The sequence below is a fragment of the Podarcis liolepis genome, assembly GCF_965112155.1.
Source record: "Podarcis liolepis genome assembly, chromosome: 3".
Lineage (NCBI taxonomy): Eukaryota > Metazoa > Chordata > Lepidosauria > Squamata > Lacertidae > Podarcis > Podarcis liolepis.
The window spans coordinates 108,672,391-108,690,972 of record NC_139557.1 but is presented as its reverse complement, the minus strand read 5'-3'; the positions used below and the strand labels follow the sequence as shown (position 1 = coordinate 108,690,972).

Here is an 18,582-nt window from a genome sequence, read left to right as displayed (position 1 = left end):
AATGTGTATCTTGTGCAGAGAACAAGGTGAAGGTTGCTCCAAAAGGCAAGGAGTCTAGCAGGCAGGCTTCCAAACCCTACCAGCTAGTGCATGCGGACCTGGTTGGTCCACTTGCGCCCTCTTTAGGAGGAGCAAGGTACTTCATGATTCTGATTGATTCTTTTTCCAGGTACATTCATGTGTATTTGCTCGAACAGAAATCGCAAGCGTTTCCGAAGTTTAAGGAATTCTGTGCTTGGTTGGAGAATGTGCACAGTAAACGTATTTCTTATTTGTTTACTGATCGGGGCGGGGAGTTTACTTCTCAGCAGTTTGAAGCTTTCCTGACTGAGAAGGGAATCCAGCATGACATGTCAACGCCCAGATCGCCATGGATGAATGGGCTTGCGGAGAGAGCAAATCAAACATTGCTGCAAGGAATCAAGACCTTGTTGCATGATGCCAATCTCCCTGATAAGTTTTGGGGGGAAGCTTTGGGGAATCTGGTTTACAGTTATAATCGCAGATTGTCATCACCCATTGGTTGTACCCCCTATGAGAAGATGTTTGGCAAGAAACCCAACACCAAACACATGAGAATTTTTGGTTCGGACATGTGGGTACGCACTCAACAAACCAACAAGCTTGGGAAGCGTGGGGCACATGGTTTGTTCATGGGGTACGAAAAAGGTGCATACAGGGTATGGATGACTGACTCTAAGTCCATTAAGTTCACAAGGAGTGTTGAGTACAATCCTAAGTGGGGGGAAAATGTGGGAATTTTCCAGTGTTACCCAGAAGAGGATGAAGGTGATGTCAAGCAAGCAGCTAAAGCTGAGGAAGCTGCTGATGATGATGAGGATGATGATGATGATGATCAGAGTTCGAATTCCAGTTCAGTGGGCGGCGCTGCTGCTGATGTCAGTGAAAGTGATGACACAGCAGACTACCAAAGCGCAAAGGCCTCAGTCAGACCATCTGATGCGTCTGACAATGAACTGGAAGAACCACTGTTCACCATTGGTCACTTTTCTCCTAAGAAAGAGGAGATGAGTCCAGAAGACTTGCGTCTAGTACGCAGATCTGAAAGGGCGACCAAGGGCAGACCTCCAAAGAGGTATGCTGATGAGTTTGCTAAGACAGCAACTGCTGTACTTAGTAGCTCAGAGAAGGTGTGGGAACCTTCAAGCTTCAAAGAGGTTCAGGAGTTAACCTCTAAAGATGCTGAGCCTTGGCTTAATGCCATGAAGGCTGAAGTTGATTCCTTGAACAGGAACCAAACTTGGGAATTGGTACCGGTAGTCCCAGGAATGAGACTGGTTGGCAGCAAATGGGTCTTCAAGGCCAAGACAGACCAGAATGGCAAGGTAGTCAGACACAAAGCCAGATTGGTTGCCAGAGGTTTTTCACAGGTACCAGGACAGGATTACCACGAGACCTACTCCCCCACAGTCAAATATGAGAGCATTCGGCTGATGCTCAAGGTCGCTGCGGAGGAGAAACTGCATGTTTCCCACCACGACATTAATACAGCTTTTTTGTATGGGATTTTGAATGAACAGCTGTTCATGCTTCCACCTGATGGGATGGAGATACAGAAGGGTATGGTCTGTAAACTGCGGAAATCCTTATATGGTCTCAAGCAGAGTGCCAGGTGTTGGAACACAAAACTCACTGAGACATTGCTTTCTCTAGGTTTTCACCAGGGCAAAGCTGATCCATGTGTGTTTGTCAAGGAGGAGGGGCAAAACAAACTGTATTGTTTATGTTTTGTTGATGATCTTCTGATGTTTTGGAAGAATCAGGCTTTTTACCAAAGCACCCTAGCTCAACTGAAGGAGCACTTTGACATGAAGGATCTTGGTGAGGTATCCAACTATCTTTCTCTGCAGGTGGAGAGAGACCAAGCAGGTAATTTTCTGGTACACCAAACACAGAAAATTGCTGATGTGTTAACCAGGTTGAATTTGGTTGATGCAAACCCAGCAGACACACCGATGGTGACAGGTTACCAGGTAGACAGTACTGCTGAAGCGTTTTCTGACACAACGCTATACAGATGCATTCTAGGCAAGCTGAATTTCATTGCCAGATGTTCAAGACCTGACATTGCTGTAAGCTGTAATCTGCTTAGCAGACATGCCAACAATCCTACGGTTCAGGATTGGAAAGCTCTGAAGCGCATAGCCCGCTATTTGAAAGGGACTATGCACTACAGGCTGAGGTTCACCAGTCAGAAGACTGGAGGTCTTGAAATCTTTGCTGATGCAAGTTTTGGAAGTGACACCACGGATGGTACAAGCACTTCTGGTGTGTGCTACATGTACAACCACTGCCTGTTTGACTGGTTGTGCAAGAAGCAAACAACAGTGAGCCTAAGTTCCTGTGAAGCAGAACTCAATGCTCTGTCATTTTCACTCATGGATTGTGAATGGTTGATGCAACTGTTTAAGGACATCAGGGTGTCTGTGAAATGTCCTATACAAGTGTATCAAGACAATAGATCGTGTTTGGCTTTGCTGAACTCCGAGAGTTGCAAGCAGAGAACCAAGTACTTGCAGATTAAGCTACATCGTGCAAGAGAGTGTATTCAGAAAGGACTGATTCAGGTGTCCTACATGGCAGGAAATGAAATCCCTGCTGATCTGTTGTCTAAGGTTGTTAACAAAGAACAACATAAGGTTTATGTACAAAGGTTGCAATTGAGTGAACCACAGGTACAACAGGTTACACGGAAAGGGGGAGGATGTTAGGATATTTCCGTTCCACCTTAAAAGGGAGCAGGCTTTTGTAAGCAACAGAGTCTGCGCATGTCCTATTCACAGGATGTTTATGCTTGCTGTTTTTTCCTTTCGTTTTCTCAGTTGGCCGAAGATGCTGACACAGAACGGTCACGTTTTCTTTTGTTCTGTTAAACGCTAATAAAGTCTGAAAATTATGCTCTTCTGCGGTGCAAGCTTTTGGCTGTGTTTCTGCTGATAAACAGTGTACACCCAGCCCTGGAATGTGGCTAGGAATTTCCAGAGGCTTCGTGTCGCTAACTGCTGGATCTGCCTGTCTACGGGAGGCCGATGGATCGTCCAGAACTCCGGCTTGGGGGCTCATGATGGACACTATCTCCCTGGCAGTTTCCCAACAGGGAGCTCACCCCGCCATGGGGATTCGAACCGCCGACCATACGATCGGCAAGTCCTAGGCACTGAGGTTTTACCCACAGAACCACCCGCGTTCCATAAGACTCAAAGTACAGCAATGCAAATGTAGCTTATTTATAAAGAGGTACAGATACTTGGTTGTATTCAGTGCTAGTCCTACTCAGAGTAGACCCACTGATGTTCACAGGCATGGCTATTCTTTTTAATATGTCAACTCTTGAGTAGAACTTAGCTGGCTACAACGTTTTTAGCTCCTGCTCAGCAGCCCATGTGGTCCTCAGTACCACCTGAAAACAGTGTAAGCCTCTGAAGATAGACGCAGGTGGAAGAGCAGGGAAAGGGAGGGGAGAGGACTCTAGATCAACTACAAATGGAGACCCAACTGTGGTTCATGCCAGCACAGATGTACCGGAGATGTTGGGGAATTGCATGTGCACGATTCCCCTTGCTGTAATTTTGCACCTTTGCACCTGCTAAAGGCAAGTGGTTGGTATGCATAATAATGCAGGGCTCTGGAGAAATTAACAAGGAAACTTGACAGATGGGGTTGGCGTTCCTGCAAACAACAGGTATATCAGATGCACAGGAGAGTCCATGGCACATGGGAGCATCGGATCAGGTTCAGCTGTCCCTGCTGCCTAATAAAATTCAGAAATAGATTACACTGCAGCCCACTTGACAGCTTTTTCACAAGCCATTAGAAGCGACTTCTTATTGGGAGACCCCTGGTTTCCAACAATTCCAGGGATGATGTGCTATAATAAGCATGTTGGCATGACTGTTCCCTGACTTTTATCTTGCCCCGCCAAGGTTTTGATGTGCCTGGGTCAGGGTCACTTCTCCTACCTAGGCAGTTATCTTTCCAGAAGGCTCAACACTGATGCCAAAATCCAGCATTGCCTGAGCTCTACGAGTGTGGCTTTCTCCGGATTGAAGTGCAGAGTGTTTTAGGACCAGGACATTCGCAGGGAAACCAAAATGCTTGTTTACAAAGCTGTTGTACTACCAACCTTACTGTATGCTTGTGAAACATAGCCCACTTAGAAACGCCATCTCCAACTTCTCGAAAGATTCCTCAACGGTGTCTCCGAAAAATCTTACACATCACTTGGAAAGACAGGCAAACTAATATCTGTGTACTGGATGAAGCGAAGATCACCAGTGCTGAAGCAATGATTCGTCAACATCAACTTCGTTGGACTGGTCATGTTGTGCGGATATCTGCCTGATTATCGTCTTCCAAAGCAACTACTCTATTCCAAACTTAAAAATGGAAAGTGCAATGCCAGTGGTCAACAAAAGAGGTTTAAAGATAAACTGTCTCAAGGCTAATCTTAAAAAATGTAGTATAAACACTGACAACTGGGAAACACAGGCCTGCGAGCGCTCCAACTGGAGAACAGCCTTTACCAAAGGTGTCGTGGACTTTGAAGACACTCAAACTCAGACCGCAAGGAAGAAACGTGATAAGAGGAAGGTACATTTGGCAAATCCACACTGTGATCAACTCTCGCCCGGGAACCAATGTCCCCACTGTGGAAGGACATGAGGATCCAAAATTGGCCTCCAAGGTCACCTACGGACTCATTGTTAAAACCATGTTTATGGAAGACAATCTTACTCGGCTATGACTGAAGAAGAAATCACAAGCCAGGGTTGAGATTGATCACCTCGGATAATACATCTGGCATTTTGAGGATGAAGGAGTACTGAAATTTATAGCCGAGGCTACGGCAGCACTGGTCGTACTTCTGCACGCTATCGTGTGTGACTAGTTCTTTCTGCCGGAACGGGAAAGGCTATAGCTCAGTAGTAAAGGACACACTTTGCATGCAAAATGTCTCTAGTTCACTTTCTGATGGGCTGGTGTAGTGGTTAGAGTGTTAGACTAGAACCTGGGAGACCAGGGTTCAAATTCGCACTCGGTCAAGAAGCACACTGAGTGACCTTGGGCCAGTCCCTGTCTCCCAGTCTAGCCTATTCTCATAGGGATGTGGGGATTAAATGATGAGGGGGAAAACAATGTACCACCACCTTGAGCTCTTTGGAAGAAAAGGTGGAATATGAATGCAATGAATGAATGAATGGATGGGCTTTTGAAAGAAGGCTACTTCTGGACGACTATTTTAAAATCGTCACGATCACTGCCCTCTCACGTCACCTCTCTCCCTTGCCTCTGACTTTATGCAGCATTTAAGATGCACTCAGAATGCCTCTAAAGAGCGAGTAAAAAAATCAGCTGTCAATTCTAACTCTTCCTCAGGACTGGAATTCAGGAGAGATAAGAAGTTCTGGTCTCTGAACCTGCGCTGCATTCTGCAAGGGCCCTGAAAGTCAGAATGTTTCCAAAGCACCTGTCAAAGGATTTTCTTTTGGTTGAGGGGGTGGTGGGGAGGGAGAGAGATAGATGTTCCCAAATCCTGGCAGGCTACCAAGGCCATCCAAAATTAGTGGCCCATCTCTAAACTCTAGAGAATTCTAATAGTGTTTTATCTATAGCAGCAAGACAAAAGGTCTCGCAAGCAACGTTCATCTGATCACAGCCAGAATGACCACTACCAGTTTAAATGCCTTTTCAACGCTTATTTTGTTATTCTGGCACAATTCCACTCAGTCCCAGAACAATTTAATGTTGTTCAATCAAATAATTCCTCACTTTGAGCTTGGCCAGACCTTTACAGCATTAAAAGAGACTATAAAAATGTAACAACAGCATGAACCAGCCTTCCCCAAGCTGGTGCCGTCCAGATGTTTTGAACAACAACTCCCATCAGGGCTTTAACGGGTGCCATTTAAAATGCAATGGAGGAGTCACACTTAGAAAAATGAATGGAGCACTATCAAACTAAACTGCACACTTTGGGTTAGTGGTAGAGAAACTACAAGTGTCCACTTCTTCCATGAGAAGACTAGGACTAGCTCAGACACCAAAAACCCAGAACTCATTTCCATGCCGTTTGGTGGGATTTCATTTCTTACATGTCAAACTCACCCACCAAATTGCTAAATTTGGCTTTCAGGATGTGTTTTCCTGCTTTTTTCTAAATCAAAAGTGCAGACAAATGAGGAAAAAAATGCCAACGTAAAGTTGTGAAACACAGGAACAGTAAGTAAAGAGAAATGAAATAATTTTACAGTAACAGAATAATATTTCTAAAAAGAAATCAAGTTTCCTAGCAGCAAAAGTGGCTTACGCTTGTCGCTGAATGGAAGCCACCCCTTTAAAAGACATGCCTAGCATTTAAACAAGCCCTTAAAGACCTTTATACTCAACTAGGTATTGGGTAGGTTTCCCTGGAAGACACATGCAGATGTCTGGAAACAGACATTAATTATGGTTCATTTCAAACCCGTCATCGTCGTATTAAGGTTTTTGACACTCGCTTGTTGAAAGCATCCATAGTAAAGTGTTAACCACAGTGCTGACAGCACAGGAGGCAGGTGCTAACTCACAGCAGAAGCTTCCGAATGCCGCCTCCCAGACACCTGGATGGAGGAAACGGGAGGAGGGGAATGAGCAAGCCCAGGACGAAGATAGGCTCACTGGTATCTGCTAAACCGGGGGGGGGGCCTTTGACAGCTCAAGGGCCACATTCCCCGCTGAGGAACCTTCCAGGGGCCACATGCCAGAGGCTGCTGGAGCCAGAGGCAAAACTATACATTTGTGCAGTAGGCTGGTTTCTGCACATACACCCCTCTCTATGGAAGTCTATGGGTGACATTTAACCAAGTTTTATTCAGAGAAGACCCATTGAAATTAATTGACCTGGCTTAGTCACAAACGTTAATTTCAACGGGTCTCCTCCTGCGTAAAGAGCAGTTGCATACCACTCCATTGTTCTAATTTGGCAGGAGACAAGTTAGTGTTATGGGCCTTTCTTCTGATTAAGCTTCAACTGTGCTGCTATTCTGCCAAAACAGGAAAGGAAAAGGGAAAGAGAAACAGAAGATCACACAACTGACCTGGTGTTCATTAACTTGCAAGACACTTCAGGGGGCAAGACTGCCATTTCACATTCATTTTAAGTTGGCGAGTTTTAGCAACTGGGAGCGGGTAGTTAAGAGCCAGCTAGAAACTGCATCTGTGTACAGTCGTACCTCGGGTTACAGACGCTTCAGGTTGTGTTTTTTCGGGTTATGGACCACCGAAATCTGGAAGTACCAGAACGGGTTACTTCCGGGTTTTGGCGGTTGCGCATGTGCAGAAGTGCTAAATTGCACTTTGCGCATAAGTGCCGAATCACAACTTGCATGTGCGCAGACGCACTGCTGCAGGCTGCGGACTCTGCGGGTTGCGAGCGTGCATCCCGCACGGATCACATTCGCAACCCAAGCATCCACTGCACTGTGCTTAAAAACTTGCTGCTGCTGGGAGCGCTGAAGTATGACTTGGCGGCCTTAATCCAACATCAACGGATTTACAGTATGCTCCTCAGACTTTGGATCTGGGCACCACAGAGTTGAATTGCCTGAAGAAATTGGTCATGAGCCCACAACTGTGATTTTACGGATGAGAAGCAGAGACAGCTTTGTTCTCACAAAATATCCAATGGAGCATCTAAGGTGTTTGTTTGTTTTTTTAAAAAAAAGTATGGTGGGAGATGCACGAAGAAACATTTGATCACATCACACACACACACACACACACACACACACACACACACACACAAATATACACACCTGCAGTCTGAAGCGGCACTGGCCAGATACAGCATTTTTACGTTTCTTCATTCATTAAAATGCTTACAACACAGGTTCATTAAAAAAAGAAAACCAAAGCAGCTTGCAAAAAGAACTAAAAGCAATTAGCACACTGTATAAACAGAACGTAAATCAACAGAAAGCCATACCTGAGATTACAATCAACAGTTTTTATATTTTTTAGAAATAGGTCCTTGTGGGAAGATTGCCTTTGCTTGACATCCGAAAGCCACCAAACATAGGAAAATGGGAAGCTACCTTGCGGCAAGCTACCTTGGCCAACCTAACGCACGGGCTGGCAGCATGTCAGGGATTCCGAAGAGAGGGTCTCTCCCAGTCCTCCCAGGAGATGCTGGGAACCAAATCTGGGAATTTCCGCATGCAAAATGGACGGTCTACCACTGAGTTACGGAGCTTCCCTAAAAGGAATGGAGATACTCAAGGGAAGGAATGCCTTAACATCAGTGCTATCTCAGAGAAGGCTCCGACCTACATTGCCACAAACACCTCGGCAGCTGCTCCTCAGAAGAACAGACAGAAGCCTATGGACCAGGGCTCATGTCTACCATGAATGTGGTCTTAGGAGAGCAACACTGTCAGTGCATCACATTAGGAAGGAGGAAGATAATGATATTACTGCCATTATTACTAATACTACTTATTTTTAATGCAATTAATATTTCTTTTCTAAAAAGTTATATACCACTTGATGTCAAATAGGCTTATGCAAATATAAAAATTGTTTCGCTAAGAAGATGTGGACAGTGATGGGCACCTGTTGGTGGGGTCTGTATCACAGAGGGCTGAAGTTTCACCCGCCTGATTTTAGGAAATTCCCCCCTTGTACCAAGCCCTATGGGACCCACAGTGTCAACTGTTCAGGAGGGACCCCCAATTCTCTGGAGAGTTTTTTGGGGCATACAGGCGATGGGAGGGGAAGAGCAGCTCAGTCGGCAGAGAACGGCTCTTAATTTCAGGGCTGTGGATTTGAGCCCCACGTTGGGCAAAAGATTCCTGCATTGCAAGGGTTGGACTAGATTACCATCATGGTGCCTTCCAACTCTACAATTCATATTCTAAATCATATCATCCACTGAAAGTGTTAATTTTTAGCTGGCAGCTGGTTTCATCTTCTCTTTTGTATTTTTTTTTTTTTTTTTGTTACATTGTTTTAATGTAAACTTGTGGTTTTATTGTTAGCTGCCTTGGGTATTTCCTTTGGGAAAGCATGATACAACTTTTTATAATAAAGAAATATTACTACTGCTACTATAATAACCATCCCGGGGGGGGGTTAAGTTAAGTAATTTATATACCACCGCAAGCACTTTGCTTGCTTTACAACATTTGCAAGAGCCCCGAGAGAGAAGCTCCTTAAGTTTTTGCCCCACCGTAGTTGAGCAAGGATCTAGGCACCTGTGCCAACAAACACCATGAAAAGGTTTTCATACAGGGTTCTGGTCTAAGTCAATCCTCCACAGGGAGTCTGTCAGGCTTTGTTGAACAGAACTTGATGTGTTTTCCCCTCAGGCTTTAGAAGACATTCATAGTTCTTCCCACACAAAGTCTTCTTATAAGCCCACATGCTGTCTGCTGAAGTCATTGGTCGCTGCTGACAAGCCTAAAGAAAGATATCTTCTGAGTAAGAGCTGCTTCTTTTTTAGGAGGATGGCACTACTACCATCCCAACTTCTATAGATCTGCAATGGGGGAGATTCTCATGGAGCGTTATCAATGCCTGGTAGCCACGATGTGCGATAGCTCCATTGGTGGAGCATGAAATTCTTGATCTCAGGGTTGTGGATTTGAGCCCCACCTTGGGCAAAAAAGTCCTGCATTGCAGGGAGTCAGATGACCTGCGTGGTCCCTTTCAACCCTACAGTTCTATGATTCTCTGGTTATGCTCTGCCTCCAAAGTTGGAAACCACAGAATGGGAGGCTGCTCGTCCTCAGATCCTGCTTTGAGGAGTTTCCTGCAGGCATCTGGTTGGCGACTGAGAACAGGAGGCTGAACTGGATTGTCCAGCCAGCTCTTCTTATGTAGCAAACTTGAGATGGGTGAAGAACAGAGACAGTGAATGCTGCCTGGTTAAGGCTGTGCTTGTTGGGATACTGTCGGGGAGACGGGGGCTCCAGCCACCGGTCGGCAGCCGGTCTCCCTTGGAACAGCAGCAATCAGCGACACGAGCCTCAGATACATTTAGAGACCCGTGCACGCTCTGTCAGCAGAGTGTGTAAATCTTGTCACAGCAGAAGAGGCGGGCAGAGAAATATGTAAGTATAGCATACAGCATTTTATTCCGCATGGTTCAGGAACAGAGGAAAACATGTCTGCTTCCCTTCGTCTCCAGCAAAACAGCAGTAACACAAAAGCTATATACAAACGGAAGTTCCCAGCAAGTGCTGGAACAGGCATGTGACACACAAGAGTCATACCTGTTCTCTTTTAAGATGGAACGGAACTATATCCTAACAGTGCTGTCACCCACATGCACAAAGAGTCTTTATGGAATTTTCTGCTGCAACCCTTTCCCACCTCCCAAAAGCTGCTCCTGAATGCCCGGCAAACTTCCTGGGGTTGCATGCAGTGCACTGAGGTGCGCGATCATTGTGAAAACTGGGTGACACCTAAACCCACCCCAGACAGGCACATACTTGGAAGCACTTTCTGCTTTGGCCACACTGTATCCTGGTCCGGTATCGATGGAAGCAGTTCTATTAGCAGTGCCTCTCAACCTTGGGTCCCCGGTTGTTGATGGACTACAACTCCCATCATTCCAAGCTAGCAGGGCCAGTGGTCAGGGATGATGGGAGTCGTAGTCCAGCAGCAGCGGGGATCCCAAGATTGAGAAATACTGTGATAGCACAAGGATTTCTGGCTACGCAAGGGAACCCCCTCCTTCCTCTCCTTAGGTGCCCACTAAATCTGTTCTGGGGGTTCCTCCAATCCTGCAGATCTGGGCAAGGTGCAGGGAAAGGAGAGGGAGGTTTAGTTCAGCTGCATAGCCAGAAGCCCTTGTGATGAAAAAAAACCTACTCTGTTGATGCTGCCCAGGCTATTCTTTCCATGTCTATTCATTATCCAGCTTCTTCCCTTTCAGAACTAAAGGACTAAAACTTAAAAATTGTACAGCACAGTATTAAAGCCAGAAGATACTGGTGCCAAACTATTCAATATATTGGATTCATTAAGCCTGAGAGTCCACTTTAATCATACAAATCCATTAAGCCTATCCTAGTTAAATTCAGATAGTCCACTAACATACACTATAAATCAGCCTTCCAGACCTTCACCAGGCAACCTGTGACAGGTATTTTTGGAGCTGAAAGACCAAGCTGAAGCCCCTTTGCCATGCAAGCACAGCAGGGGCACCGACTGTCACTTGCAATCCTCTTTTCCCTCTCTGTTGACCCACAAGTGAATCACACAGCCCTGAGCTGAATTGGGAGCTTTTGTTGTTTGCAAGATCAAGGATGCAAATCAACATTACCTCTTTAAAAGGTCAGATGCTCAGCTTTAGCTGCACTCAGCTTCCCCAGATTTCATGACCAACGTAATACCAAGTCTGGTGCCATGAAGCAAATAATCATTTTAATGGCTTAAGACAAACAGAATCGGAAGTATGAGAACAACAGCTAATACAAACGTTAAGATAAAACAAGGAAACGGCATGCCTAGTACAGTACTGAAGTTTCACTGTAACAGAAGCAACAGAAAACTCAGAGAGTTGGACTCAAGATTAAATTAGCTGCACTTGGTTCCCACTGATTTCAATGGCTCAGAAGTCCAACTAATTGAAGCCCAATTCCTCTTATCATAAACATACTCATGACTTGTGGCAGAGAAAACCTATTAAGGGTGGTTCTAAACACTAGAACTACCACTGATTATGTACACTCAGGAAGTTTTCCAGCCTCACCAGAACTCCCTGGACTAGTTTCCTTCCAGCTACTGAAAAGCAACCCTGCTTTCTAAACAACCATCCTCTGAAAAGCAAACAACTCAATATACTCGCTTAACACCAACAAAAATTGTGATCCAAACCTGTAGGAAAGTAGTGGTGCGTTTTCTTATCTAGGCAGTTCCAAGCATCAGCCCTGAAAAAGAGAATATTTACCTTTCTTCTATTTTGTTCCTGTCCACTAGGGGCTGTTTGATCCACTGGTTCACCAACCTCTGTCCTTGGGCCGTTCTGCACTTATTTAACAAGCCAGCCAAACAGTGCGTACCTTGAGCATTTTCTGAAGAACGCTGAGGGGAAATAACACGTTGTGGTAGAAAGTCAATTAAAAGAAAAACCAAAAAACCTTTGTGCAAAAGTGAGTGAAACCTCTCTAAAAGCAGAATAGTGGCAAGTGAGAACATGGATGTGTTTTGCATTTTAGTACTTTTCTTCTGAAACAAGAGGTGGTGCTCCATAGTGGTTAGAGTGTTGGACTGTGACTTGGAATGCCAGAGTTCAAATCTCCACTCGTTCATGGAGCTCACTAGGTCACTTTAGGCCAATCACTGTCTCTCAACCTTGCAGGGTTATTTTGAGCATGGGATGCAGAGAGCCACGTGTGAGTGTGTGAGCTCTTTGGAGGGCACTGTTGGGAGAGCGCTCCGGGCTATCTGCAGCCCCCCTGGATTTCCAAGCATCCTCCGGTGAGCATAGCTCTGGAAAAGGTAACCCCTTCTTCTCCAGGGCACTCTAGAAACATAAACCAACTTGATTTATGTGGGGTGTAAATGTAATAATAGATAAAATTATTTCCTTTATGCTTGAGTTAATTTGGCATTCTGCAACAGAGTTCAAGCCCATCCTTCCAGTAACAAAGGAGGCGGCTCATAGGGAAGACAAGCTAGCTGAATTGAGAGATGAGGGGAGAAAAAAATGGGGGCGAGGGTCTTTCCCTTCTGTGTGGATGTATACAAATGTACTAGATCTGTGAAGATGAGGAACCAGGAACTTAGCTGTGGAGCGGTATCAGAGCGCAGCCCGATTTTAAAAACAATAAAGCCATGTAGGGCTCTGAAATAAAATAACGGGCTTTACAGGGCTATATACCAAGATCAATATAACTTTAAAGCGTCCCTGGCTAGCTTCACAACGTGGCTTATGTCTTTCCTTATGTCAAGGCAGATTCTGCCACATTGCGTGGATTAAAGGTTTACTTCTCCAACATTTTCCTTCCCAAATGCTGTCTGATCCATCGATGCAACACAAAATACATTCTCTTAAAGCTTTCAGCACATATTTTATTTATCTAAGCTTTGCCAGCCTAATATGCTATGCAGGAGTGGGGAATACTAGCTGCAGGGCATCTGCATATATTTGCATGTGCACACCTGTCAAAACAAGGGCTGCAACATGTAGTCTATCTAATCTATTAGATCTAGGATGAGGAAGTAATAGCCCTCCAGGACTTACCGGACTATAACTCCTCTTGACCCTGAGCCTCCTTTGAGATGTACGTGCACCTTCTCTCTTCCAATTTATTGTTTTATTTGTATGCAGATTTTAATCAATTAACAGGCATAGTTTATTATGATTTATTTAATAAGTGGATTATATCCACTTAAGTCATGCTCAGAACAGACCAACTGGAATTGATGGACATGACCAATGCAGGCAATTTGATTTGGGGGGGGGGGGCAATTCAAGAATAAGTTATACCAAATTAATGGCCGTTTAGGCTTCTTCCACGTGAATAGTTCACTTTTTGAATAATAAGAGTTATAAAGATGCTTAGGTTGGATATGGCCCAAAAAAAGGTTGGGAACCACTGCGTTAGGCCATCAAAATCTGCTCCAGAGGTTTGGGGGACCCTCTGGAGCAGATCTGAGGAGTGCGCAGGGAGCTGGAGGGAGGAGAGGAATTATTTGTGCAAGCAGAAGTCCTCTCACACAGCGCTGGATGCAACCTACTGGTGTCAGTGGGTCTACTTTGAGTATGTCTTGATCAAAATAAGTTCCGATTCGAAAATCCTTAACCTGGGGCTAACTCCTGAGAATACTGTTCTCTTAATTCAACTAAGATTTGTTTCTGGCATGAGCTTCTGTTCACATTTCATTTACATGCTTATCTGGATGCCACTTTCCCACCCAAAAAAAATGTATCCAACTTAAAACAGATGTGCAAAAAAGGGCATGTGTCCCTATTTTAGGCAAGTTTGTGTTGCAGGTCTGTGCCCAGAGTCTTACGTACATAGCAATGCCCCGGCTTACCTGGAAAAGGTTAAGTGCCCTGACAGCAGAATGATCCAATGTGACATATTGATGAAGGTTCATGGTGGAGAGTTCAAATTGTCCAAAATTAGACTCGTCTGTTAAGAGTTCTAAATACTTAATCACTGCAGCCAAGGAAGTGATGGCGATCTGGGGGGGGGGGGGTATGGAAAAAAAAGGGGGGATTACTCCACATGCAGGAAGACAGGCAGCTTGTCACTGGCGTACTTTTAGGTACAGAGCTGGATGCCGTCCAACTAAGGAAGAGTTCCCAAATGAACAGCAGAATCGGCAGTTAAATAATTCCAAGTGAAATTATTGCTAGAATTTTTACGGCAATCTACTTCCGAAGATACAAGCGAAAATGAGTTAGCACCTGGGTTCTGGGAGCAAAGACGGCAAAGCCACTGTATCTCCCCCTGCCCCCCGATCCTACTGCTGCCACGCTACCCAGACTTAAGCAATGGTTTGGTATAGCATTATATCCAAAGCTGGGATAATGACTTGTCTGGCTCCAAACAAACCACGGTAAGCCACAGAACAAACCATGGTTATAGGAAAACTATGAGGCCAGGTTAGATGCAACACTTAGCCAAACCATGGTTTAGCCCCCCAGGCAGCAAAGCAACAAGAGGAGTTGCAATATTCACTCAATGAACACATGTGTTTGTACAAAGCCATGGCTGACTCGTAAGTTATATGTGAACTAGGGTCTGTATCTCTGTGCTAGAAAGAGACACAGTGAACAGCCAAAGTAGGGCGGAAAGGATTAAGAGCCCTAACCTGGACTGTCCCGGTCAAAGACTTTATCCTTCATACACCTTTAAATTAGTGTTCAGAGAACTGCTACAGCCACTATCTTCAGCAGGAGAGTAAAGAAAGAACAGAAACAGCCATTTATTCCACACTGAAAGGACTATGCAAATATAACAAAAGCACTTTAGTGCTGAAATGCAAACGTAAGCTGCAGTTGTTTGAAAAGCTAGCTACAAACAGATCTTCTGTTTAAAAGTGACAGTGATGCCCATTTTCTTCTGCAAAACTCCTCCTTTTTCTTTTTAGCAGGTCATAGTGCTACTTCTCTCACTTGAAACTGCATGTTAAACAACCAATAAACATTTGCAAAGCGTAGTTCAAGTGCAGAGAGAGAGGGAGACTAAGGCTACATTCAAGTTTGCGGCAGGGATGAGACTTGAACCAAGGACTTTTCACTCACACTTAGCAACTGCACAAGCCTTCCACCATTCAAATAAAGGTTGTCATAAAGAACAAAACCACAAGTATGGTTCAAAGAAAACCTTTGGGAGAGCATTAGATTAAAAGCAAGCCTCATACATGTTTTCAGGCAGTCTCCCCAGCAGGAGGAGGAAGTGCTAGCCATAGCTTATGTGTGTTAATTTAAAATTGCCCACGCACTGAGTTGGCTGTGTGTAATTTTAAGTGGGTGAGAGCGTTAAAAAAAATGGTAATTTTTAAAGATGCCAGTCACTTATCTTGTGTAGAATGGATGCAAGAGGTCTAACCTATCTCTCACAGATTTTTTTGCTACAGTTATTATTATTATTCCACAAAATTTATACACCGTTTAATAGTAAAAAATACCTCAAAGTGGTTTACAGAAGGTAAAACAGTAAAATCAAGAATTATTTACAGCCCTACTTAAAAAACATACGAAAGCTAAAATACTAAAACGGATTAACAATTCCTCAACTTTCTAAGCATCCATCCTAAAGATTCCAGTAGAGCTTCCTTGAAAAATAGTAATTACTGATGGGCTTTCCCTCTCCCAGTCACCTGTTTACAGTACTTTAAGAATGTCAGCATTCTTTAATTTAGGGTGAAATTCTAACCCCTAGACAGCAGCTTCAGGGCTTGCTGGAGCAATGCAGTCAAGCACAGCATCCACAAATCATCTCTGCTGTACCAGCTCACAGCTCATTCTGGAGAAGAAGCCCAGATTGGGCCTGTCTTCACGATGGCAGCAGGAGGTGCCCAGAATCAAGTGAAGCCTGTGCCAGTCCAGCCCTCCCCACAAAAGCCCTGCTCTGGGGTTTTCTGATGGCTACCACTGGTATGAATACCAGCAGCAGTGGCTTCTGCCCATTCGCCATTTGAGCAATTGTATGGGGATGATCTTTGCCAGTGTAGTTCCCCAGCTGGCGGAGACTGGCAGAGTTGAATGGAAAGGTGGCTCCAGTCTCCACAAACGCTTTCTACCATAGCAGTTTGGATTGCTCTGATATAACAGCTTGATTTTACCATACAGTCATACCTCGGTCTAAGAACAGTCCTGTTAACGAACGATTCGGGCAATGCACTCCGCAAAACCAGAAGTAGGCGTTCCAGCTAGCAAACTTTGCCCCAGAAAACAAACGGAAGCCAACTAGTGGAAGGCCACCGGCGGCAGGAAGCCTCATTGGGGAAAGCACGCCTCGGTTTAAGAACATTTTTGGTGTAAGAATGGACTTCCAGAATGAATTAAGTTCATAAATGGAAGTACCACTGTATATTTAAATTGGCTGTTGCTGCATGAGTTTTCATTCCTTGTATTATTATTATTATTATTATTATTATTATTATTATTAATCACCACCATCTTAAATCATCTTTTCTTACTACGTTAGTTACCCTGGGAACACACGTATATATTGAGAATACAGAATATGAATTACGTACGTACGCACGTAAATAAATAAATAAATAAATAAAGGTTACAACAACTTTCTTGAAAATATGGATTAAGATGGGGTGGGTACAGTAGCTTTATACATTAACTAGACAAGGCAGCAATGCTAAATATCACTTTTAAAATATTCTTCACATCCATGCTGTAACGGTTGCATTGCTTTCTGTAGCAACGTAAATGTTTAAAGAGGGCTTTATCTTGTCTATCTGCAAAAAACCTGTGAGTTACATCATTCTAATTTTACAGATGATGCAAAATAACAAACAAAAAATAGCAGCCAAAGGCTAGTTTACATGTGCCATTTTGTCTAAACAGAGGTAGGACCCATGTAGAAAAATGTATATACCACTATGTGTGAGACAGCAACATGTATTTGGAAGTCTCTCCAGCAAATAATAATAAAATAATACTTCAAAAGCATTTGTGTAACTTACTTGATATTTAACTTCAATGAGAAGTTGCAAGAAAGTATTTGTTTTGACCATGTCCATTTTTACCGTGCATCCCATTCCACGGTGCAGCTTAGGACTAGACCTCAGGACTGAAGTCTAGAGCCACCAAATGACCACTCAGGGAGCAGTAGATGTCAGTGAAGTGGCAAATAGGCCCAGTATCAGCATCTGAACTGGTATGAGAATGCCTGAGTCACTGCAGCATCCTTTCTTTCTTTCTTCTCCTAAAACGTATTTTTGGAACATAGGAACAGCCCTACCTGTAACTGCCAGGTATTGAACCTGGGATCTCCTGTATGCAAGGCAGATGCTCTACCAACTGAGCTAAGGCTCTTCCCCTTAATATTATAGTCCAGGAGCAGACAGCCAGGCAGGTACATTGTTACAGGTGCTCATTTTATGTATTATTGTTTTCTGCAACAAAATGGTACTTATTCCCAGGTAAAGGTGTTCAACAGCAGGACAGCAGTAGCAAACACCCATTTTATTTCTGTGGCATTGGCAGTGCTACAATTTGAGTTTAAAATGCAAAACCTAACATGCTCAGGAAACTTAAAAAAAAAAAGAATGCTCAAGATTGGTTTAAGTTTTTTGCTCTAACAGAATCAGCATTGTAGAAGCTGCTGTAAGCATGGAATGGCATTTGTGGCGGGGGCGTGACAGTCTAGCACAAGGGCCTGCAAATAAAATGGCTAATCTGGATGATACCGATTCCTCCAGTATCATCCAGATTAACTATTTTGTTTGCAGGCCCTTATGCTAGGCTGACCCCTGGCGGCAATCATACATCATAGCAGCCAGCAAAAGACAACTGTCCAATCGAGGCTGCCAGCAAATGAGCTGCAGTGAGATCAATGAAAAACTTTTAGTTGACTAAAAATGGGCTCCCAACTAATCAGGTAGCAATTTATTTACACATGTTATAGATATATTTAAGAGCTCCTTGTTTTATTATTAAAAAAATGGAATCTGCAAGCATCATAAAGGGCATTTCTCTCCTCTCCTTCACACAACAGGGAACGCCTCTTCTAAAATGATACCCATCATGACACGCTTGCATCAGAGAATTGTACAGTTGCAATGCAGAAATATGCAGCTGTCCCATACATGAATCGAATCTGCAACCTTGGCATTATCAGCACCACACTTTAACCATCTGAGAAAACAAAATATGCTTCTTGTTTCAGAACTACTGTTTTACCCACATGCTCATTTAATTGACATTCTAAGCCAACTGGCATTCCTTTAGTCAAGGAATAGATAGATAGATAGATAGATAGATAGATAGATATTTGCATCAACCACTGGCCTTTGCAATTTGAGTATAAAATACAAGCATGTATAAACAAAATTACCAAACTAAATCAAAATAACAGCCATTGCAATTTGGCTTGGTTC

At 44.0% G+C, this 18,582-nt stretch overlaps 1 protein-coding gene across 1 annotated transcript in view; it reads right to left on the bottom strand.

Moving 5' to 3' along the window:
- MSH2 (mutS homolog 2) overlaps positions 1-18,582 on the bottom strand; it is a 59,475-nt gene that overhangs the window by 31,870 nt on the left and 9,023 nt on the right. Inside the window, exons 5-6 of the mRNA XM_083494258.1 lie at positions 14,047-14,196; positions 11,954-12,087 (exon numbers count right to left, since the gene is read on the bottom strand). Of these exons, the coding sequence (XP_083350384.1) occupies positions 11,954-12,087; positions 14,047-14,196 (284 nt within the window). The remainder of the gene's footprint in view (positions 1-11,953; positions 12,088-14,046; positions 14,197-18,582) is intronic.